Below are 24,930 nucleotides of genomic sequence, written 5' to 3' on the forward strand. Positions count from 1 at the left end.
GCCTTCGCCAGGTGAAAGATCACAAGTTGCAAACTCCATGGGAAGGACCTTTTGTCATCAGCAAAGTACTACACAACGGATCCTACTATCTCGTTGATTTCCGGGAACTAAAGGATAGACCCGCTAACTGGCATCGGAAACGAAAACGAGAAGATCCGGGTGACATATATGATGAAACAGATCGTCCCTGGAACATAGCACAGCTACGTCCTTTCCACACTTAGCGCTTTACGCATTACATACCTTGTAATGTCTATGATACATGATCAATGAAATAAAGCTTTTGGTTCACTCTTAGAGTCTTTTACCTCCTTTAATTTTTCATTTCTGGATCTTGTATGTTTTTCCGACTAAAACCGCAGAGCTGGATCTTTCCGCCTAGGCGTGTATGAAAGTTGTGATTTTCAAAATCGTCCCTTAGGACGTAAGCTTAAGTTTTCTGGCAGAAATTTTTCTCGTTGCGAACCCATGGATTCCTGGTAGCGACTTCCGGCACTTGGGCTGGGGGCTTGTTTCCGCGGTTATTGACGGATTGCCATTGGGCTTCGTCGCCGGCGGCGAGCGTTTCCGGCACGGGTCTTCCGGCTCGTGGAAGGTCAAGTGGGCAAGCCGGAAATTATCAAACCAGCACTTGCTTTCAAGAAACAACACATGCAAATAATATATAAACGGATAGCAGGATAAGTTTTTTCCGCCCACGCATGCATGCCTGTTTCGTCCCTAACTACTTAAGAATTTAAGTTATATTACAAACCCTCGCTGGGGCCAAAATGATGCATTGTTTCATCCCGCAGGACATAAAAGTTTTCACTCCGCCTTGGACGGAGAAGCAGTGGCCTCTGGATCTTTTCCTTTGGCGCCCTCAGCCGGAGACGACACATCTTCATCGCTCTCTTCATCTTCGTCGGAGGTTGCAGCGCTGGTCCTGGGCTCTTCCTCTTCGGGAGCATCCTTGGAGCTGGTCCAGGTAAACTGGGTTCCGGATTCCGCAGGACGGGCCTCCGCATCGCGCTCTTTTTGGAGTTCATCTTCAAGGGGCTCGTCTGCTGGGAGAACCACCTTGTCGTAGAATTCCTCGTGACGGATCCTCCGCGCGATGCGGGTGTCATAGCCACTCACTGCATCAAGAAGCTTTCCGACATCTGCGGTCGGAGGAACTCCAGAAGACACCCTATCCAGATCCATCTTCGGGTTATGCGCCAAGCACATGGTTAGAGTCATAGCAGCTGCACCTCGGGCAGATGACGCTTGTAGATCGGTCACCAGCTCCGGAAGAATATCCATACGTTTGATCAGCTTGCGCAGACTGCATGTGCGGCTCCTCTTTAGGGACAAGTTATGGCATATCTTCCGAGAAGCAGATATAAGATCCTTGCAGTCATCGCCAGCGAGAGAAAGAACGTCGTCCCGGGGGAATTTGTTCCGGCGCTTTTCAGGGTATCCGAGTGGCTCTGCACATAAAACACAGGAACAAACATTCAAGTTGAGCACAAGAGATTATCCATCGAGATAAGAAATTCCAAGTATACGTACCCAGGATATTTTCGGCCAACAGATCCCAATGGTGCTCTGCAGTTTCCATATACTTTCGGAGTCCATTGAGCTCCTTCTGTAGCCTCTTGATGGTCTCGCTATCAGCATTACGCTTCAGCACAAATTCGCCTTTCTCCCTGATGAGCTCGGAGTTTTTCTCCGCCAGTTGCTTCTCGGCACGCTCCTTCTGCTGCTCCGCCTCCTTCAGCTTTATCTCCAGTTCTTGGTAGGAGGAGCGCAGGTTTTCCAGTTCGGAGGAGGTCGTAGCCAGGGAGGAAGACGCGCCTATAAGGATTCAAATTAGATACAATTCAAAGTCGGAACATGAACTGATAACAAGAAAGGTCGGAAACCAACCTTGGGCATCCGCCAGCTGTTTGTTCAGTTCTGCATTTTTATTTGTAAGGGTCCGGATGTTCTCCGCTTGACTCAAGATAACGCGGCGCTGCAGAGCAATATTTTTATGCAGCTCATAGTGCAGTGCCTGCTGTTCCTGCAAAAAGGAGACAGAGCAGGAGTCAAAATTCCGCTTACAACACAGTGGTGTCCTTTGAAGCATTTTTGCCAGAATCTTTCCGACATCATGCTTGGGGGCTACTGTGACATTTTAAATAAATCTTCCCAAACGTGGCTGTACTCTAAAGCATCTAAGTGCTAACTAGTACCTAGTTTCCGCCTACATGCTTGGGGGCTACTGGGGAGTACCTTTTGTTTGCAGATGAGCTTGTCGAAGAACTCGCCGACGCCCTTCTTGAAGTCCTGGATTTCCGATGTACCGGCGTCCGGCTTCCCCCAGGCATTGTTTAACATAGCATTGAGCAAGTCTTGTTCAAGCTCCCATTTTTCCGGCTCAGTGAGCTGCTTGAAAATTTTTGTAGCATATGCCTTGGGGGTGGAGGTGAGGTCAGTCGGATCTCCGAAGTTCTTGGGAAATACGACGACATCGCCAGCACCGGCTCCGACCTTCTCGGAGGAAGTGACTTCCGCCTCTCCTTGATCTTGAGTTTCTTCTTGGGCAGGGCCTTTGGCCTTGGGATCTTCTCCGCCCACCTTCTCGCTGCTGACCGGAATTATCTCCGGTGGAGTGTTTGCGGCAGGAGGGGGAGATTGATCCGCCTGAGGAGGGGACGACGGGGGAGCAGTGTGGGAAGCGCTTGGCGGAGCTGGGGTAGCAGGACCAACAGCCGGAGATTTCTTCATGAATTCCGTGATGGGTTTTTGGCTGGCGGTCCGAGTGGCGGTGATAGTCGGAGTCCTGCGAACAAATAGAAGAAGATCGCATAAGTAACAGATGCATCAAAATAAATATGTACCATGCCCGGAAACTTACGGGGCGCCGGGGATGTTGGGGAGTGAGCGTTTGCCTGCTGTTGAAAGCATTTTCAAACGTTCCCGCTCCGCCTTCCTTGAGTCGAGCGGAGGGGGCTTGATGACCTTGGGCTTCTTGGCGGAGGCCTCGCCGCTGGCTCCGGCTTCGGAGCCGGAAGCTTTGGCGCGGGGACGTTTTGTAGGTCGAGGAGCTACCTTACGGGGTGCAGGCTCCTCTTCCTCTTCTTCGTCCTCCGGAACCTCCTCCGCCGTGTCGCCGCTGACGGGGACGCGAAGAATGGTGCGTAAGTTTTCCTCCGCCAATGTAGCGAGCTGGAGGGAAAGATATAAAGTGTTAGTCAAAATCCAAAAACTTGTGAAGTTTGAAGTGACGAAAGGATCGAAGCTTACCGGAGGACACTGGTCGTTCGTGTAAATATCTTTGATCAGTTCCGGGATCGGTTGACCCCGGCCCACCTTCACCAACGTCTTGAATCTCCTTTTGAGAGAATCGGCCGGAAGATCGTGGCGGGTAGCTCGAAGCTGGTCGTCCGCCCCGGTGTATGCGCAGATTAATCGCGCGTTATATCGTAGAGGTTGGATCCGCCGAGTGAACCAGCTCAGTGTAAGCTGGGTTCCGGTTAGCCCGTCGTGGACCAACCAGGAGATTCTCCGCGCTGCCTTCTCCAGAATGGGAGTTAGGGAAAGCGACGGGATGAAACTCCAGCTTGCGAGCTCTTCCGGAGGCTCGTTGTTGAACTTGGGGAGACCATCATGGATCTCCGGAACTGGCACATTCTTCTCGTAAAACCATCCGGCGTTCCAGTACCGGACGGATTCGTGCGAGTCATGTGGAGGGTACATACGACCAGGTCGGAGCATGAATGTCATGCTCCCGCAGTTCAGCATAGCTTTGTCTTTTGTTTCTTTCTTCACTCGGAAGAAAAACTGCCATAACTTGACGTCTGGCCGGATTCCGAGATGCCCTTCGCGAGAGTTGCGAAGTTGGAAAGCGAAGGTAGGAGTTGGGGCAGATGTTGTGGGGCTGAAGCCCGTATGTTGTGAGGATGGAGAGGAAGAATTCCGAGCAAGGGAGCGATAATCCGCGTTCCACCCAAGCCTTGGTCATGACCACTTCTCCGTCTCCTGGCTTGGGGATGACGGTGTCGCGTATGAAACTCCAATGTGCAGAGATCATACCTTCGTTCTGGAGCTCTCTAAGCTCCGTATCAGTGGTTTCGCAGGGCCACCATTGACCCCGCTCTCCTTCGCGGTTCCGGGCCTTAGAGGCTTTCTTGTTCTCCGTCTCCTGCACCTTGGCAGCCATTCTAGCTTGCCCTTGAAGTTCTTCTTCGATTTCTTGTGCGGTTGGGATCCGGCCTAACTTGGTGCTGGAAGATGCGGAAAAAGGTTGAGCCAGCCGGATGTCGGAAACATATGGTGGTAGATATGCTATGGGATCCGGACAGATAGGCTCTAATGAACTGGGATCCGGGCTGTTCGGAGAACTACCAGTACAATGAGAGTCGATTGGCATGCTTCCGGCTGCACCCATGCAAAGTGTTTGAGTAACCGGAATCTACTCTACTTCTTCTTCTACAAGTCCGGTGCACGTACCGTCAATGGCGCGGCGAACCGACGGTGCTCCGGCGAGGACGACGGACGTCGAACTTGCTGAAAACCGGCCCGCGTGACCACGAATCGGCGGCGGGGAAGATTTCCCGATCAACCGCGGCGATCTTGGAGCGAAGGGAGGCTTGAAGCGACCGGGCGCGAAGGTCTCTGCGGCGGAGCTCGTCGGAGTTCAGATTTGGCTGGCGGCGCGGCTGGAGGAGGAAGACGAAGTGGTAACCGGGTGAAAAGAATGAGAAATCACCGCGTGTTGGGGTATTTATAGACCATGCGCGGAGATTCGCGTTCCGGATCCGACGGCGGAAACTGAACGGTCTCACCGTTGGATACATGACACGTGTCTTAGGTTAAAAACGGTAAAATTACGTGGAGGTGATTTAACCGTGCACTCCCGAAATTTCCGGCTAAAGATTTGCATCTCCGAAAATTTAGCGCGGGAAGATAGGAAGTTGTGCGCGGGAAAAATGCAAACTCCGTTACATTATCGATACTGAAGGACATGAGAATTTCCGGTTAAATGATATCGGAAACAGGAAAGTTTGGAAGCTCTACAAGATTCTCTTCGGTTCCGAGTTATTTGAAGACGGAAGAATGATGAATCTCGGAGAACTTCGGGGGCTACTGTTGTGGGTATACTTTATGGGTATATCAACGACATGGCCTAGATCCGGCAAGCCCGGGTGGCCCACAGACGGTGATGGTGGCATGGGGCCCATCGGGCGGCCCAGTTGCTGATGATCAAGAAGGATGAAGTCCAGCCCAGGAACTCGGAGCCGGATCCTAACCGACCTACGAAGGAGGCCGGATCCGTGGAGGCCCATAAAGTATCCGGATCCAAGACGGCCATAAGGAAGGCGGATCCTTGACGTACACGGCAAGATATTGTACCGTAGTTAGGCAACTTGTATTCCGGCTAGGACTCTCCATGTAAACCCTAGATCCGTGCGCCTTTATAAGCCGGATCCCGGGAGCCCTAGAGGCACAACCACAACCATTGTAACAACGCGCAAGCGCCCAGATAATTCCAGACAAGCAGCAGTAGGCCCTGTCATCGAGCAGGTGTTCCGAAGCTGGGTAACTCGCGTACCACCGTCCCGTGTGCACTCCGCCCTATGGCCCCTACTTCTTCTCCCCCTCGTGAGGATCCCTCTTCCGAGGTATTGTCGATTAGGCAACGACAGGCGGCGCGGCGCGGAAGCTTGGGCGGCGGCTAGGTTAAGGAGCGTGCCGCTCTGATACCATGTTGAAGGATAGAGAGGGAGAGAGATATGCGTAGGGATGTAAACGGATCGGATCGGATCGGATATTGCTCTTACCATATCCTTTACCATATTTTTGTAACGGATTCGGATCGGAGCGGATAATGATCGGATGCGGATTCGGATGCGGATTATATCGAATTACGGATATGGAGCGGATTCGGACCGAACTCGGATCGGAAACGGATTATTAAGAAAATATACACATAAATAAATAGAAGTATGCTTTCTATGTAAAATATGCTTGTAATTATAGAATATAGCAAAATATACACTCTATTTCGTACAACAAAGCAATTTGTGTACTAATAGCATACATATTTTGGATGATGAACTAACTATATTGTCTAAATATTTAGGGTTGGGCTAATTTTCTCGGATTATCCTCTTTGTAGACCTCGGATAATCCGCAAAAAATGGCTGATAATCCGTATCCGCCGGATAGTATCAATACCATATCCTCTACCATATCCGCCGGATATCCGCTTGATCACTATCCGCATCTGTATCCATATCCGGCGGATTTCTAAAAATACATACCATATCCTCAAAAACGGATATGGATGCGGATTCGGAGCGGAAATTATCCGTACCATTTACATCCCTAGATATGCGGAATATGATGGATGTTGTATTGCGCCTCATGGGCGAGTATATATAGGAGTACAAGTCTTGGGAGCCAAGAAGGCTATCCTAGAGATAAGGCAGGAGATGATTACAAATCATATACTACCAAATATACCTTTACGAAAAGGATAGAGAGGGAGAGAGATATGCGGAATATGATGGATGTTGTATTGCGCCTCATTGGCGAGTATATATAGGGGTACAAGTCTTGGGAGCCAAGAAGGCTATCCTAGAGATAAGGCAGGAGATGATTACAAATCATATACTACCAAATATACCTATACGAAATATATCTCTAACAGCTTCGTTCGTACATTCTAATAAAGGCCATATGTATTTTTCAATGCAGATATTTTATTTCTTTCAAAAGAAAAAACTATCGTTCACACGTCAGGAAACTTAAAGTTTTTCTTCGATAAACTATGCTTTATTAAGTAAAAAAGATGTGTGTATTTATTTGACCTACGCAAAACTAGAATGCACAAAGTAATCCTACTCCAACCAAAAAAGAGAAAAACAAAAGCAATATAGAAGTAATCCGGGAAAAGTGTAAAGACGACTAAGACAATGGAGGATCAATGCGTAGATCATGCACTTATTTATGTTGGATAAAAATATTTTTTGATGTATCCTCTAATCGTGTAAAAACCTTTTATAAAGCAAGTTCCGATTCTCCGCATGTTGTAGAGACGATCGTGAACGAAGCAAAGATGTGCGCGATAGTAACCTGCATGAGAAAAAGTATCATTAAAACCCCGGTCATTCCTACATAGCCAAAACGACCAAATAACGACAAGCGCTCTCACCTAATAAGTATTCTAAACATATGATCAACACTTGCCAATTGCCAAATATATTAGCAATGCTACGCGGTGGATATAAGGTAGAACCTACTTGGATGACCGGCTGTAACACCCCGACCACCTCTCGGTCGGGCCTGTTACCCCTAGCAGCTCTCTAGGATCTCTAGACTAGCCCCACATACCAACACATGTCTTTCCTACGCACTTTATCCTCACTCGTGCGCACCCGGAAACTAGAAGTTGCAACTTGTTGGTATGAGTATCCTATTAAGCTCTGGGCTAGGATGTCACACCGGCCATTTAATCTAGCAAATTTACACTTAAGAATAATTGTTCGATACTCTTATTATGATGAAAAAATACACACTTTGTACTTCTATGCCAATTATATTTTACCAGATCTCCTTTGGCGTGAGGATTAATCCCTCCACCAAGACACCATTCAAATACTTCTGTCTTAAAAGAAATCTTCATTTTCTATTTTTTTATTATACACGGGCGTTTCGGTGGACTACTATATGGAGTCTAGAATTGACCCTGTCATTTAGATTCTATTAAAATTTGTCAGCCCCTTTTTTCATTAGTTCAACTATTATCAATTGCTATAGCAAAGCATTTTAAGATGCACGCCGGGGGGGGGGGGATGGTGTCACTCTTGTGCCAAACAATGTCCCAGCCACCTATCCTCTTAGAATCTAATTTACGATTCATCCTTACTTATAAATGAACCATATGGAAAGAAGTATTTTTTTCGTTGTCATCAGGCTAACCCAAAAATGTGACTCCTCGTGTTTTCAATAGACTTGGGACAATGCACATGAGGCCTATGTATTTCGTGTTTAGGAGAGTTTATTACACCCCATCTTCATTATGAAGCTTCTAAAGCCATTTACCTAAAAGAGCTCTATTTTTTATCTCAAGGTTGTGAATCCCTAGCCTTCCTTGATCTCTAGCTTGGCAAACCACACTCTAGTCGATATTTTTTTTCTCACTATCTTAATACCAAAAGAATCTCAATCGGAAATAATCCAACCTATGCAATAATCTTTTGGGTAGCTTGAAGAAAGCAATCATATACAGTGCCATATTATTACCTCCGCTCTGAAATATTCTTTGTTAGAAAGCTAAATTAGGTTTTAAGAAAGCTAATCTACCTTTCTAAAAAGGCTTATATTTGGGAAATGTCGGTTGTGCTTAGTAACGAATTGATGAGAACTAATCTTTTGCCAGGTGAAAGTATTTTTTCTTTCTAACTAATTAATATATTTTATAATCTCTCCATGACATGTTCCCATTCAGCATTGCTTAGTCTCCGATAGTGTATTGCAATATCTGAATCAGCATTTAGGACTATGATTATAAAACATATTAATTAGTTAGAAAGAAACAATATAGGGCGGCTTGTCTTGGGTCTCACCCAAACAAAATAAGTCATTCTTTTAAAAATTTATTTTGAGTACTAAAAGTTACGATAAAATTAATTTGAGACTTTTTTGCTTTTCCAAGATCATGCTCCATAAAAAAAAAAGGTAGTATCATCAGTGTATTGACAACTAGATGTAGAATTACCATCTCAGTTTGGCCAGCATTTTTTATGCGTCGAGAAAGCTTAGGGACTGAGTAACCATAGTCCTAAAGTATCTACGGGCAAGTTACTCTCATCCCTCAAGCATCCAAGTCGATCAACACCAAAGGTTCTGTACTCACCAGCAAAGCATCAGTAGAAAAAAGAAGAGGTGAAAAAACACGAAAACGCTTTAGGTATCTGGCAACATCGGTAAAGATTATAAAGATGCGTACGTGACAGACTGCTCTAGCTACTAGCTAGGGTGTCGTCAGTGAAGGGAAGAATATGGAAGGAAGCACGTCGCCCCCAGGAGCTACCAGTCCACCGGGGAAGGCGACGTCCTAACGGACGCCCAGCCCCGCCTATAAAATCCCAACGGATCTCCGGCCGTAACCACAGACACACACATCATCGTCTACCTCTCGTGCGAGCCGTATAGCTAATCCCGATCGAGCAATGGGGACGCCGGTGAGAGGCGCGGTGCTGCTCGGCGCCGTGGTGCTGCTGTGCGCGCTCGGGCACGGCGGAGCGCAGCGGTACGAGGCCATCTACAGCTTTGGCGACTCCATCTCCGACACCGGCAACCTCTGCGTGGGCGGCTGCCCGGCGTGGCTCACCACGGGGCAGTCGCCGTACGGCGAGACCTTCTTCAAGCGCCCCACCGGCCGCTGCTCCGACGGCCGCGTCATCATCGACTTCCTCGGTACTGATTCCTACCAACAAACGCATTCGTCGTGATTCCTTGTTCCTATCGATACGATCATGCACTCGCCTCGAAAGTTGGAATGGCACATACTATATATGTAAGATGGACGTGATGGTAACGTTTGTACGAATGCGCATGCAGCGGAGCACTTTGGTCTGCCGCTGCTGCCGGCGTCCAAGGCCGGCGGCGACTTCAAGAAGGGCGCCAACATGGCGATCATCGGCGCCACCACCATGGACTTCGACTTCTTCAAGTCCATCGGCCTCAGCGACAAGATATGGAACAACGGGCCCCTCAACACGCAGATCCAGTGGTTCCGGCAGCTCCTCCCATCCGCCTGCGGCAAGGGTACCAGTTCGACGGGCTTAATTTAACTATACAAATATTTTGTAATCTCGAGTAACCAATGATCGATTAATCTTGCATGTGCACGTAGACTGCAAGCGGCATCTGTCCAAGTCACTGTTCGTCGTCGGCGAGTTCGGCGGCAACGACTACAACGCGGCGCTCTTCTCCGGCCGGACCATGGCCGACGTGCGGGGCTACGTGCCGCAGGTGGTGAGCCACATCGTGCGCGGGCTGGAGACGATGATACGGCTGGGCGCCATCGACGTGGTGGTGCCGGGGGTGCTCCCCATCGGGTGCTTCCCCATCTACATCACCCTCTACGGGACCTCCAACGGCGCCGACTACGACGGCGACGGCTGCCTCAAGAGCTACAACGACCTCTCCTCCCACCACAACTCGCTGCTGAGACGGAGCCTCGCCAACCTCCAGAGGACCTACCCGCACACCAGGATCATGTACGCCGATTTCTACTCACAGGTCATCCACATGATCCGGGCACCTCAGAACTTCGGTAAGCCCATCTATCTTCTACTGTACTACGATCGTTAGTTTTTTTTTTGCATTCTGGATAGGTGGCTGGACTTCCCCATGTCCATAGCAGCAAGGCAACATCATCTTTACCGGTAGACTTCACCTTTTGATAGCTAGCTAGCGAGAATCCAGTTGCCGTGACAAAGTTGAAGTTTCGACGATCACGGCATGTTCTTGTCTAGACAGCAGGGCACGGGTCCCATGGGTCATAGCCTACACATTTATCCAAAGTTTGGAGTAGGTGCATGCACAAAGAGGTTCAAAGTATACATGGTCTCCTGGATTCCTAGCCCACCAGTGACTCGACCTATTCGGCTAATTAGTGGTCAAGTTATGCTCCGGACGGGGACCATGAAGACCTATGTTTGTCCATATAATTTGGGAATCAATACCTAACTATATATCTATCTATCGAAATCAAACCAGTTGGCATGCAATTGCCATCTAGCAAGCACATGATCCAGTTATTATGAAATGAGGACCTAACAGTGTATAATACTGGTGCTAAAGCACTGTACATGTGACAGGGAGATGCTCCAAAAACGCAGGCTCACAAAAATAACACCATGCCCATGTTCATGATCTTTTTATTATATATATCTCATCCAGCACACTACTTTAATCGTCTCCTCAGGGCCGCCACTGATCAGTTCACGTGACAAAGCGCTCGTGATCACGCATTACCAAGCAGATTGATTAGTGAAATCGCCTTGCTAATACCGTTTTGGATGCAGGGTTGAAGTACGGGCTGAAGGTGTGCTGCGGCGCCGGCGGGCAGGGCAAGTACAACTACAACAACAAGGCGAGGTGCGGCATGGCCGGCGCCAGCGCCTGCTCCGATCCCCAGAACTACCTCATCTGGGACGGCATCCACCTCACGGAGGCCGCCTACCGCTCCATCGCCAACGGGTGGCTCAAGGGCCCCTACGCCACACCACGAATCCTGCACTGATTGTAATTAGGAGTATTGATTTGCTTGATGGGTTCAGTTCTGGAATGGCTGGCGTGAGTGCGATGGGATTGATCGATCGATCTGTGTGAGTGTAACTGCTAATTTATTTATGATGATGGGCTGTATCTAGTTGTTGGTTATTCTTGGGGTAGCTAATTAACGTTACTTCCAGAGAAAGAATAATCTTTTAAAATGTTGTCTAATTAACTGTAAAGTGAGAAGCAGAATGAAATTCAGAGAGGTTTTCATCTTCAGTTTACTTTGCTATGTTTCCTAACCTCTGCTTGAGTTGATTTTCAGTGATTTTGACATTGGATTCCACATTAATCCATTCCCTGATATTTTGGTAAACTTGGTAAATAATTTTTTTAGATGTTAGCAGGAGAACTTGGTAGATAATGAAGCGCCCATGAGACCCTGTTTAAAATGCAGATTCCAACCGGCCTTACGCACCAACTGTACTACTGTACTAGCAGAGCTAGGAATTGGGAAAATTTGTAATCCTCCCAGGCAGACTCGCCCTCCGTGATCACATTGCCCCAGATACCCAACTGTAATAGAAACCTGCCGTGGACAACTCCTGAAACTCGTCCATGAAATTGTTTATAGTGACAATGTACCTATGGAGTTGATTTGCGTGTACAACAATTTGTACCTGACATCACCACACTCACCACCATTGCAATGCCAAGGTACGATATGGCAAAAAAATTGAGCGTCTACAGTTGCAAAGCTCTGGCGTAGTGGTATGTTCTAACGCTCAGGTGAAAATTTTCTTGCTTTATTATCTTGATTATACATGGCTAGCGATCTGTCTACGCCAGGTACCAAAATTGTGGAAGGACCTGCTCTTCAATTATCCCTCTTTTGCAGCTTTCAGGAGCTCATCCCAGGCTGTGATCTTCTCTCTAGGCTTGTTCTTCAGCTGGCCTGCTGTCTTCTCTTTAGAATCGATCTTCTCCCAGTCATGGAAGGGCACATAGCGGGTATTCTTTTGTTCTAGAATCTCAAGTAGTCCCCTCCGCCCTTGCCTTTTCGAATCGGATGAGGCCACGAGCACGCCCTTCTTTTCATCTTCAAGTATGCTAGCCACCTGTTAATCAACAAATAATTACAACACAGCATACAGAGCATACTAAAGTCTCAACCAATTTCTGATTGTTGTGTTGCCAAAAAAGCTGCTACACATCTCACACTGTAAACAAACATAGCAACTTATTTGACAATATTAAAATTATAGCTTCAAATTATGTCGTACGATACAATGGTTAATCCTGACAAGTTCTAACTTTTGAACTAAATGCCATTTTGAGTTTTGGAACAAAAACTGAACAATTTCTTAGATGTATAAGAATTTGGTCAGAATCTTCAGCCTTTAGGCCAAAAATATGCCAATTTGTATGATGTGCCAAAAAACGGAAGGTCTAATAAAGCAACTATAAGAATATGCAAATTAAATAAATATTTTAAACCACGCAAATGAATATAAGTTTGGCCAAATTTTCCAGGCTCGCACTTCTTACCACCATGTACGTCTACGAGTTGTTTTAGATTTTTTTTCAGCACTAGGAAGAAAAAATTTAGTGGGATAAAATTCACCTGTGACCATTTTGATAATTTCCAGATAACCTTTACATATTTATTCTTCAGTAATTACTTGCATGTTTATTGGTTTCTCGAATAACAAAAAACAGCCAAGATACCAAAATATCTTAAAGCAGTTCCACCCAATGTCTTACTGACCTATACCCACAATGAGATAATTTAGGTAGAGTAGAGGTCTGAAGACTGGGATAAGGCACTTGCCTCAACAATTTGGCGACATGGCTTGTCCCTGACGTGGAAGAGAGGTGCTGAGGCTAGAGATATGTTGAATAAGGATTGCTTGCTTGATTAAACGAGTACAAGCTAGTCCTTTACATAGGACAACTAACTTGATCCACAAGTCAGATCTCAATTTGAACTAAAACTTATCAAAGATAATGAAGCGAAGAAATTGTTTCATACACACCAAGAATTGTTGCGCTCCGGGTTTTTTGTTAGGAGGACTGGACATGCCAGATTTACCACTTAAGTAGATCGGACGGTCGAGGAGCCGGCTGATTCTCCCCCAGAATCAGCTGGCAGACGCCTAGTGTTGGCCTTAAAAGTATTATCAAACACCAAAGAAATGAAACAGTGTACAACCCTAAACCTGAAAGAGATCAATTGATAATTTCACACGAAGTCTGTTCGCTCTACCGTAACGTACATGATAAGCAGTTCAGAATCAATAATAGGCAAGCCATTCCACAACAATGTACACTGCACACAAACATGAGAACTTTCGTATTAAATGTGCAAGATGGTTTACTGGTATGCCACTGAATAAATTGCCCTATCCCAAGGAATTAGGCTACTTCAGGAGATATTTTCTGATGTTTTCACAGACAAGAACCAATCAAAACTACTCCCCAATCACTACAGGATATAAGTCATTTTATCAATTGGGTGCTTGAAAATCTTTTGCACCACAACAATAGGAAATAATAATAACAATGTGCATACTGCTGCTCTTTCATAAATGGAGGAGCATAGGGTACATACTGTTTCCTCAGCACAATGGAGATTCGTTCCAACAATCCCAGTTGGTCCTCTCTTCAACCATCCCACCACGTACAGTCCTTGTTCCACCGTGGCAGTCTCTGATTCATTGCTCAGAATTCTGCCCCTCAAATTTGGTACAACTCCTGCAATGAACAGAAGATCATTATAAGTATAATTGAAAAGATTTTTTATGGATCAAAGAAGGAAGTAAATAAAGTCTACGCTCCAAGGAATTAAACAAAAGCAATAACATGCACCTCTGTATTTGTCGAAGGGTAAACCTTCTATTGGCAAGGATTTGTAACCAATACTCTTCAAAACCAGTCTAAGAAAAAGATAGACCTTAGGAACAACGATTTAACTGGTCATCAAAAAACAGGAAAGCATCGTCTAAAGGACTCACCCACATTTCAGATCTTCAAACTCACCAGTTCCGACTGCCACTTGTTTTCCAGTTACTCCATCATCTATATTACCAACAAAAGTAATTGTCAAAGAAATGTGCAAGAAAATAATCAAGAAGACTCCTGACATCTAACCTTTTAGAAGAGTCTTTTCAAGTTCCACAGCACCAACTGTGGTTCCATCTTCTGAAGGGAGAAATCTGGTAGGTTTCCTAAAAAAGACAAAGTGAAGCTCCTTTCGATCATCATTGCTCTTTTCCTGATGCACGGTAGCAGCTTTTGATAGCAGCTCGTAAACTCTTCTTTTAATTCTACTATTCCTCATCTCCTCCTGCAACGAGATAAGTTTTCTTCTATCACAGGCAAGATGACCAAATATGGGAATGTGGACGGTGTTGGAAATAATCTTGTAGTTGCTTAGTAGTTAAGCTAGCAGCACTAGTTCAGTTTGGGTTTTGCTTGTAGCAGCAAAACGCCATCTAGACATTAGCTGTACTTGGTCGGCCACTGTAGCAGGTCGGCCACTGTAGCAGGTTAGTTACTGTACTAGGTCGACGTCAGAGTAAATTTACAGCATGTTGTCAGCAAATTACGAGTAAGAAGTCTTGTAGCACTGTGATTCAGATATTATTAAGTGGTTGGTTTGTAAATATTACAATTTACACCCAAGAGCTGCAAAAATGGCATAGGATTGGACACTTGTCAGCCAGTGTCATTCTCATCGCATAACCAGAACAGGGGTCAAAACATTTGCAAAGAATGCTGATACTTGTCAACAGGATCCATCAGTTAAGTTGTCCACTTTCTCCAGAATCACTATGCCAACCTATTATGATTTCCATGTGTTCCCTGATTTTCTAATGTTCGCATACAATAAAAGGGGTTTGACAAGTTTATTGATTTTAAATGGTCATTCCTCAACCCTACGGCCTTAACCAGTCCTATGTGTTGCCTAACAGCCATGTACATCATGCAAACCTCCCTACTGGTAGTATCATGCTTTGTAGTGCCACAGTTCTAGTAACAAAGTTTTTCCATATTTCAACTTGTTTATGAGCATAAAAACAAGCAAACTTGATCAGAATAAACACAACCCAGCAAAAAAAAAAAAAAACTAGCCTCAGCTGGGCAGGTACCAGTAAAGAGATACATTCTGATCCCAAATTCGCGAGTTTTCAGAAGCTGAGCTAGGTATATTTAAATAGAAAGCCATAGATGTGAACTCAACCATTACAAATATGCAACTACTGCGGTAATTTACTGCTCAAACCTTATCTGCGGGTGAGGTCACAAGATCAGCTTCCTTGATACAAACGTGGACATTTTTCAAACCTACATGACATCAGTTTTAGAATCTAATATGAGCAATCAAATACGCCAATATGAATCTACAAAGACTGACAAACTTTGCAACAAGAAAATACCTAATATTTCACGTAGTTCCTTTGCTGTGCAAGCTGCCTGTACGGGGCCACGTCGTCCAACCAAGAAAACCTTCCTTTAGATTAACCAACAATTGCAACACAAGAACTTCTTTTATCACCCTAACACTCATAAGAGCTCACAAACAAAAGGAAGTGTTCAAATGAAAAGGTATGGATACCTTATTGTGCTGCTACGGAGAGCATCCAAAGCATAACCAGCAATATCTGTGGAAGCCAACTCGGTTGTGCACCGAAGAAGAATACGGGCAACATCAAGAGCAACATTTCCCTTGAGTGAACAACACAAAAGCAAAAATAAACATTACAAAAAGAGATAAAAATAATAATTTGGCAAACCATGGAATAACCTATGCTCTTGACGTATTTTAGTTTCAAGTTTGGAAAGTTACAAACTATGAAATACTTCTGTTGACTAAATACGTTGATGCACTGTTCAACGTTTATCTACTGATTCGTTTCATAGGACTAAATTCAGATACCTGTCCAAGGACCACAGCAGAATCTGTGTTTTTTAAGTCAGGTGCCAAGTTACACATGTCTGGATGCCCATTATACCACCATACAAACTCTCGAGCTGAATGTATTCCCCTGAGGTCCTAGATACAAAAGACAATATGAGGAATATGACAACCAACCAAAACCGAAGAAAGCAAAACAGAAATAAAATCATAATAATAACACTACACAAGTTTGCACACTAGATGCTATGTCAGTAGCACATACAGTGTTCCAGCATCTGTGCATAATTTGTGCTTTCTTTTGATGATACCGATTTTGTGTTCCATATGCAAGTATCTTGGGTGATAGATTTTTCTAGTTTCTTTATTATGGCAATAATATCATTGTAGCCACCAAATGATCGCTGCTCTTATGTGGTATTCATGATAAACCATTACTAAAGCTAAGATGAGTTTGTACCTATAAAAAAAAGTGGAATAAAATAGAAGGAAGCAAATAAATCAAGTTGTACCTCCCCGGGAATGCCAAATGATCTATCACTTTCAGCACCATAAGCAAGAACGACCTGTTAAGGAGGACATAGTACATCAGCACTCTATCAATAACAGTTCAAAAAAAAAAGCACTCTATCAATAAAGAACTTTGTAAAGTCATGGTAACAGAAAATAGCTACTTGGCAAAAATTAAAGATCAATGGTTATCTGCTTACAACGTCATATGTCTTCTGAAGCTCTGATAGAGATACATCACTTCCAAGCGTTACATTCCCAAAGAATGAGCAGCGGGCGTTCGCAGCTACACGAGAAAATTGGTTTACCACAATCTGTTGAAAGTATATGGAGAACTTAATCTTCTATGGAATTTCTTTAGTGCTATAATAGTTATGCAGAATGAGAGGGGGCGGTAAAATCATGATCTGACAAAGTAACTCTTATAGATATTTGTGTAATTAATAATCTACTTTTCTATATAACTGTACAAGAACTGAGGAATTATGAAGTAGCACACTAGCTCTAAGCAAAACATGTGTCAGACTTTGAAGTTATGGTAGCGGCTGCTGATACATACAAATTTACTGGACTCAAATCTCACATAAGACAATAATGCTCACCTTTGTTTCTGGATGATCTGGAGCCACTCCGGAACGAACTAAGCCAAACGGTGTAGGCAGTCTGTCAATAATATCGACCTGCGCTCCTTCATGACCCTTTAGCATCTGCTTAACCAACCAAAGGAAGAGTCGATATAAGCATGGAAATGCTGCAGAAATAAGTATGCAACTCCCAAGAAAAACTTCTCAAGAATGTTTGCCTAACCATCTTCATCTTCTTTGTCGTGTTGCAACATATGCAAGGAAAACAGCATTCCTTTCTATTGCGCCTAAAATCTCTATTTCTGCAAATATATCACACGTGTCTATTGTTGCTTCCTATGGGGGTATATTACAGCAAATCTTCTTATTCTGCAACATCGATTCTATGATCTTAGGAGCAGCTACAGATGCACTGTTACCCAAGCATGGTTTAGTATTTGAGCTTTTATTATACAGCTATAGGATCCAGCTTACAGCACATTTGACAAACACTATTGAAATACGAGAGAAGTCCAATTTACCCCCCTAAACTTGTCTCAAAGTTCAGCTTACAACCCTCAACTTTATTTTGGTTCAACTTTCAACCTTGAATTCTAAAAACGGTTCAGAATCACCCCTTGCATTGTATTAAGCTGGTTTTCTTGTACCGTGTATGTTGTATGTTGATGAGTTGACACAGTATATAGGAAGAAAAACCGCTAACTGGCGAGAAAAACCGGTTCAAAACATGTTTAAAAAGGGTAGAAGGTTCAATTCCGAACAGTTTATAGAATTCGGGGTTGAAAGTTGAACCAAAGTAAAGTTAAAGGTTGTAATCTGAACTTTGAGACGAGTTTAGGGGGGTAAATTGGACTTCTCTCTTGAAATACACAATTCCACGGCTACGACTGCACCTTAGCAATCAGATTTTCATAGAACTGGAATCAGTGGGGAAATGCTAGTGCAGAAGAAAGCACTGAAACGGTCTATCACTGTCAGCCCCCAAAGAGAGGCAAGACCAAGGGAACCGAAGACCCGCACCTTTTCCGCCGTGTAGAATCCGGCGGGGCCGCTGCCGACAACGCAGACGTGGAGCGGCTCGCGCGTAGAAGCGACGGAGGCGGTCGTGGAGAAGCCCGTCGGCCGCAGGAGCAGCATCAGCCTCCTCGCGTGGGGGAGAAGAACCCCACGACCCATCTCCGAAGCACCAAAGTGGTTGGCGAATCGCCGGATGGGAATGGGAGGCGTGGGGCGTCGCCGGCCTTCTTCTCTGCCGGCTGCCGCTAGGGTTCGGGGGGAGCGGGGAAGGGAAGGGGAGGCGCTGGGCGGCGTGGACCTGGAAGGTTCGGGGCGGGGAGGAAGATCGGTGGCCGGAGGTGGCGTGGTGGCGGCGGGCGGCGGCCGCAGGGTGGTGTCACCGGCGACGGAGAGGGAGCGACGGCGTCGGGCGGCGAGGAGATGCTGGTGAGCTCGTCTCTGGTTGGCTCCAGCGAACGGAAATCCTCCAGGGAGGCACGGAGCGACGCTGCATCGTTAATGGGCTTTCTCAAAAATAACAAAATCCTAAATGGTATATGGGCCGAACTGAAACCCCAGGGTGGTCCATGGACCACCTGGCCACCCTCTGGATGGGAGGTGCTATACACCACCCTGGTCGGTGCGGACCAGGCACCGCACCCCCCAGGGTGCCTGTTGGGCCGGCCCAGTGACGTTTGTTTTCGTTTGTTTTTATTTTTTCTGTTTTTCTCCTTTTCTGCTGTTTCATTTCTTTTCTTTTTTAAAAACTTAAAATGCAATGTGAAATTTTTTCGGAAAAACAAAAATTTCCAAAATTTGTATATTTTTGAAAAATTGAAAGCATTATTTTCTAGTTTTTTATTTTTTTTTATGAATTTTTTTTGGATTTGAACAATTTTTGATGTGAACAAATTTTTAATTTCAAAAAAATTTACATTTGAACATTTTTTAAATTTGAACAAATTTTACATTTGAACATTTTTAAAATTTGAACAAATTTTACATTTGAACGTTTTAAAATTTTAAACAAATTTTAAATTTCAACGGTTTTCATATTTGAACGGTTTTTAGATTTGAACGATTTTCAAATTTGAACATTTCAAAAAAAAAATCAATTTGAACAATTTTTAAAAATTAAATTTTTTCGAATCTAAAAAAATATAAACAAAACCAAAAACAAAACCTGGTAGGTGTATAGGTTTTGCCGGCTCTGGATCGGGAGCACCTATACATCGCTAACAAGTGTTCCGGATAAACCACCGCACGCACAGCTCCCCCGCCAGGCCGCGACGGCTCCCTGGTAGGCCGGCCCAGGTACTTCTCCAGATTTCTTTTTTCTCTCGCTTTTATTTGGAAAAACTTCAGGGTTTTTAGCAAAAAAAATATTCAGATTTGAAAAATGTTCAAACTAAAAATTGCTTAAAAACAATTTTCTCAAAATTTATTTTTCCACAAAATGTTTTGTTTACAAATAAAATTGTTCAAACAAAAAATAGCTTCAATTTTTTTCAAATTGTTTTTGTTCAGAATAAAATTTGTTTAGAAATAAAAATGTTGAAAAATCCAGTCAGGAAAATAAAGAAAAAGAAAAAAAGGAAAACCGTAGAAAACCAGGAAGAACCAATGAGAGAACCTCGAACCATAAGAAAAACGAAAAATACCGGCCCAAACCTTCTGAAATGTTCATAAAAACCGGAAGAACTTAAATAGTCACACTAAATGGGCCACGGCCCAGCTCGTTCCATTAGCGTGCGTTGTATTAACTCACGCTAATGGGTGACGAATTGGTTTTGCCCTCTTGATCCGCTAATGTTGGTGAGGGGCTCGTGGAGACAGGAGTTATATATGGCGCCGGGCTTATAGTACACCCCCCCCCCCCCCCCCGAAAATTTGGCCAGAAATTTCATGCCTGGCCGGATATTCAGGGGGTGGGGAGGGGGTGGATATTCTAGCCCTCATTTAGGCCGGATATTTCGGCCTAGAAAGTCCCAATGGCCATATTTCCGTGGGGGCTATAAATAGCCCCCTTCTTCCTTCTTGGCTTGGTTGTTTCTCTCTCTCCTCCTTCTGCATTGTTGACTTTGAGAAGCTTCATCTCCCTCTAATTTCTCCATGATTCTTGCTCATATTTGAGAAAAAAAGAGAGGAGATCTAAATCTACCATCCCACTAATTATATTCCCCTCTTTGTGAGGGAATTCGTATATTTAATTCTTGGAAGAGAAATTTGGTGGTCCTCATCTTTTTTTGTTCTTCCTCTCTCATTTCTCCAATAGCTTTTGTAGCTATATTGGAATTTGAGAGAGAGGTACTTAAGCATCTTTGTGGTGTTCTTGCAATTGCATTTGGTTCATCGGTTTGAGTTCTCCATGGTGATTCGTGGAAGTGAAAGCAAGAAAGTTGATGGCTCTTCGTGTGTGCCTCGCAACACAATATGAGTATGTGTAGCTAAATTATATTCTGAAGAGAAAATATGATTTGTAGGGTTTTTAATGCTATTTGCTTAATTGTAGTGTTGGCAGTTATATTTGTAGGATGCAATATGGCTTTATTTGTTGGGTTGATCCCAAACGGCCTGTGCAACATGCACTCTCTAGTTTGAAAGCATGTATAAAAACATATAGCGACAATGCTAGAATTGAAGAGAAAATAAAAAAAAATGCTCTACTAGTTAAGAATTTGTACAAGGAGAAGAATAAGTTGGATAAGAAATTCATCACCTTATTAGGAGATGTGAAACGTTGGCTAGAGGCAGAGGCAGTAGTAGCATTTGTGTAGTTCTAGTTGTAATAAAATATTCTAATTATTCTATGGTACTATGTTTAGGCCAATGCATTTGTGTGATATTAGAATTTCAAATTATTTAATTTAATTCTCAAAAGAAGAAGAGCTCATCGCGCTACTCTACACCATGGAGAAGCTGGAAAGCCGCTAAAGTCAATTTACCTTGTTGTAAGATGGATCCATCAGGCCATGTACAATTGTAATGACACAGTTATTTGTAAGAGGTAGTTATAGGTGATTTTGGTGAAGGATTAGACCAGCGGATGAGCGGAACGGACGAACGCGTGGCGGAGGCCGCGATCCCTCCGGCCGTGGCGGCTAACCGGCGTCGACGCAAGACCCTTGCCCCCGGCGAGCTGCAGGGTTGCCTGGCCGGCCGAGATGGAGAGAGTCCCAACGTCTTCGAGGTGCTTGTGGAGGACACCTCCACCGATAGTTCGTCGGACGAGTCCTGCTTCTCCGACGTCCCGTTTGAGGCAGCTATGCAGGTGGTTGGCTCGCCGGAGGTTCCCGGCTGGTCGACAGTTGTGCGGCGGGGGCGTCGCACGGACGAGGAGCTGGCGGCTGACTTCTGGTCGGACTTGGGTTTCCCCACGCCGGCCTCGCGAGTGTGGGAGAAGACTTCCTCGTCCCGCGCAGGTACGTCGCCGTCTTTGTCTTGCAGGAACCTGGAGGGGCCGGCTGCGGCAGTGGACGGACGGCTTGGGTCTCAGCCGACTGCAGGAGCACGCCGTGAGGTCGCTCCATCGACTCGAGGTCTTCGCATGCAGCGGAGGGCAAGGGCGGGCACTTGGCGGGGACCATGTCCTCCTCGTCGGGTCTCACCCCCGGCCATTCTTGGGCAGTTCTTGCCGGGTGCGGCGGTTGCCGGGACGCCGGCGAGATTCAAAAATCGGACGGTTTCGGAAAGTGCGCGGATCGTGGAGGAGGACACGGTAACGGCGCATGCAGGCGGGCCCACCCCGTTGACTTTCTCGTGGGCTGGGCTGAATCGTGTGTTGCAGTTTCTGTGGAAGGATTCTTCCATACGATCGCCTTCCCCACGTGAGTCTACGCAGCCGCCGCCTTCGCCCGCAATCTCAGCTTCGCCCAGCGCGCCGCCCGTGGCCGCTTCATCGCCCAGCCGCGCGGTCACGTCGCCGTCGCACCGGACGGTCTCGCCTACGTCTTCTACTCCTTCGCGGGAAGGAGTGCTCCTGGCCGCGTCGTCCACAAGTACTGCTTCGCTGTCAAGGTCTTCGTCACCGGCTTCAAGGTCGCCGTCGTCGCCGTTCACGTCAAGCTCGGCTTTGTCCTCGTCGGGTTCTCCAAGGGGGACGTCAAGGTCTCCTTCCTCTTCGTCCGCAGCGGCCGCGCCTTCGCTGCCTAGTGCGGGCGCTGCCTCCTCGCCGCCGCGGTTTTCTCCCGCGGCTCCTCTTCACGTCCTCAGGAGGGGTTGGGCTCCGCTGCGACCCTCCTTCGCTGAAGTGGTGGCCAGGAGACCCGCGCTGATGTCGGGGCAGCAGCAATCCGGGGGTTCCCTTCAGCCTCGTCCGCCCGGAGGAGGTGGCCTTGCTGCTCCTGCTCGTCCCTCGGTACAGGGAGGGATGCCTATCTACCGGCCTCAGCTCGCGGTCGGCCCGCTGATACATGCTGCGCCGCGTCCCCACGCGGCTGCGGGTGCCGTTGGGCAGGCCACGGGCGGGGCGTTGCCAAGTGGCTATGCCCCTGGTGTGCCGTCTAGGCCGTACTTCCCGCTGCCAACGGGACAGCTCCAAGTGGGTGTGAGTGTGCCGGTGCAACCGCAGCCGCCGCCGATCCAAAATGCAGCGCCTAAACGCAAGAACAAGAAGAAGAAGACGGTTGTGCCATCAGTTACTCAAGGGTTGTCTTCGGCTGGTATTGGTACTCCCAGTTTTGGCCATGTTTCAGCGCAGCAGCAGAGTATGGGATCGCAGGGGCCGATGCCTCCGTTACAGAGTCAGCACCATATGTATCAGTACCCGTACATTCCGTCTGGGTTTCAGCAACATGGCAGTTTTAATCCCCAGTTCCAGCAGCCGCCAGCTCAAGCGCCACCGATGCAGACTTTATATGCGCCGCCTCCCCCTATACAGTCACATGGCCAGTCTTCGCTCGGTGCCGGGGGCGTTGGTGGAGGGTGTGGAGCCAGCTAGGCCAGCCGGTAGCGAAGAGGGGAGTATGGTGCCGGAAGTGTTCAGATAACTCGCACGCGGCCAAGGATTGCAAGGTCAAACATTATTGCTACATTTGTGACAAGAAGGCACACCCCACAGTTCGATGCCCGATTCTGAAGTTGCCGAGGCCTTCTGTTTTTGTGTCTGGGTCTGGTCTCTTGGAGACGTACTTCACCGCTTTCCCAGATTCTGTGGTAAATGAGGATCTAGCCCCGAGTTTGTCTCCCATTGCGTTGGTGACGGTCACTGGTGATGCGGTTCCAGCTGATGTGGTTGCTAGACAGGTGGCTCGCCGATGCTCAGATAGTCCAAATTGGAAGTGGGAGGCGGTTCCTCATGTGGACATGCAGTTTCTGGTCTCAGTTCCTTCTTTCGATGATCTTGACAGGGTTGATGGTATACAGGTGGGAGTGCCTTCTTTCAGTTCTTCTATCTCTATTTCTGCATGGCGGACAGCGGAGGTACCCCATAAGGCAGAGTTAGAAAAGGTGTGGCTGCATGTAGAAGGTGTCCCGCATACACTCCGACACTTTCTTGGGCTTTGGGCAGTTGGCTCTCTGGTGGGCAAGACGGTGGATGTTGACCTGACGAGTCTGAGACGCAGGGCGACTGTTCGGATTCAGGTGGCTATGTTGCAGGCCGGGGTTCTTGGAGACCCATCTGATGAGACACGTCCCATTGCTAAAGCAGATGCTGTGGTCAAGTTCAAGACCTTCGAGTTTCGTTTTCGCAGGGAGCCATCTGATTATGTACCTGAGCCTGATTTTGTACCTCTGATCTGGGTGAGGAAGGATGATTCTGATGAGGGAGGGGATGGTGCGGCTGAGGGTGATGATGATGCGATGGATACCTCTGAGACTAGGTTGGGACAGGACACCGTGTCTAGTCAGTCACAGCAGGCGGGACCTAGCACCTTGGCGCCTGGCACAGCCCGCACGGTGGCATCAGTTTATGCGGTTACGCCCTTTAATCCCAACCCGCAGACTCCCCATGCTATTGAGGCGGTGAAGAAGTTGCGGGCGATTAGCCCCACGCTGGAGGGTCGGTCTTCGGCTTTACCTTCTCCTCGTGTTTCGGCGGAGGCTCTGCGTGACGCTCTTGATGCTGCGGCTGCTGAGCACTCTAGGTCGGATAGACCGGCGCGAGGGCGGATTTGGACCATGGGCCGCATCTCACCCGCGGCAGCTAGGAGGGCTGCGACTCCTTCGGTGGTTTCGTCTTCACCTCTTCCACAGGCTAGGACCGACGACGCCCGGGAGCAGCGGCACACAGGCGGGGATATGACTGGGCGAGGGGGGTCTTCATTGCCCCTACCCCCTCGACAGCCTTCGTCCTCGTCACCTACGCTACCTCGGGAGGAGGTGGAGGTGGTGGCTGCCACCATCTCCGTCGGTCGAGGGGGCTCTTCTTCCACCTCGCCCCCTCGGTCGGTGACGCGGGTCGTCACCGTCGGGCCTGACGCGTCCCTGGGTGCAGTGGACGCTGTGGCGCCCCCGAGCGCTCTCCCTCCGGTGACCCACGACGCTGCTGCTGCTCCTTCGGATGCAGTTCAGCAGGGTCGCACACCGGGGGAGGGCATCTGCGCTTCCGAGGAGGAGTTTGGAGGGGGTTCTTCACCACCACGCCCCCCTCCCGTCGACGGCCAGTGCTCCCGGCCTTCTTCGCCGAGCCTGAGAGCGCTGGTGGTGCCGCCGGTGGAGGCTGCTAGGGGAGGGTCTTCC

General features: G+C 47.0%; 2 protein-coding genes across 2 annotated transcripts; one reads left to right on the plus strand and one right to left on the minus strand.

Annotated features, from left to right (window-relative positions):
* Positions 1-9,185: 9,185 nt before the first annotated feature.
* On the plus strand, positions 9,186-11,520 carry LOC124707941 (GDSL esterase/lipase At5g45910-like). The gene is made up of 4 exons (XM_047239625.1): positions 9,186-9,432; positions 9,577-9,783; positions 9,872-10,294; positions 11,049-11,520. Exons 1-4 carry the CDS (start codon positions 9,186-9,188, stop codon positions 11,264-11,266), a joined length of 1,095 nt encoding a protein of 364 aa, XP_047095581.1. The 3' UTR covers positions 11,267-11,520.
* A 564-nt stretch (positions 11,521-12,084) lies between these two features.
* On the minus strand, positions 12,085-18,445 carry LOC124708326 (NADPH:adrenodoxin oxidoreductase, mitochondrial-like). The gene is made up of 13 exons (XM_047239999.1): positions 18,274-18,445; positions 17,272-17,376; positions 16,870-16,983; positions 16,672-16,725; positions 16,181-16,297; positions 15,860-15,969; positions 15,681-15,754; positions 15,527-15,588; positions 14,392-14,587; positions 14,256-14,319; positions 14,110-14,177; positions 13,853-13,995; positions 12,085-12,359 (listed from the first exon to the last, which is right to left on the minus strand). The coding sequence occupies exons 1-13, from the start codon at positions 18,427-18,429 to the stop codon at positions 12,123-12,125; spliced, it is 1,500 nt and encodes a 499-aa protein (XP_047095955.1). The 5' UTR covers positions 18,430-18,445; the 3' UTR covers positions 12,085-12,122.
* Positions 18,446-24,930: the final 6,485 nt, after the last annotated feature.

This window comes from Lolium rigidum, chromosome 4 (genome assembly GCF_022539505.1).
Source record: "Lolium rigidum isolate FL_2022 chromosome 4, APGP_CSIRO_Lrig_0.1, whole genome shotgun sequence".
Lineage (NCBI taxonomy): Eukaryota > Viridiplantae > Streptophyta > Magnoliopsida > Poales > Poaceae > Lolium > Lolium rigidum.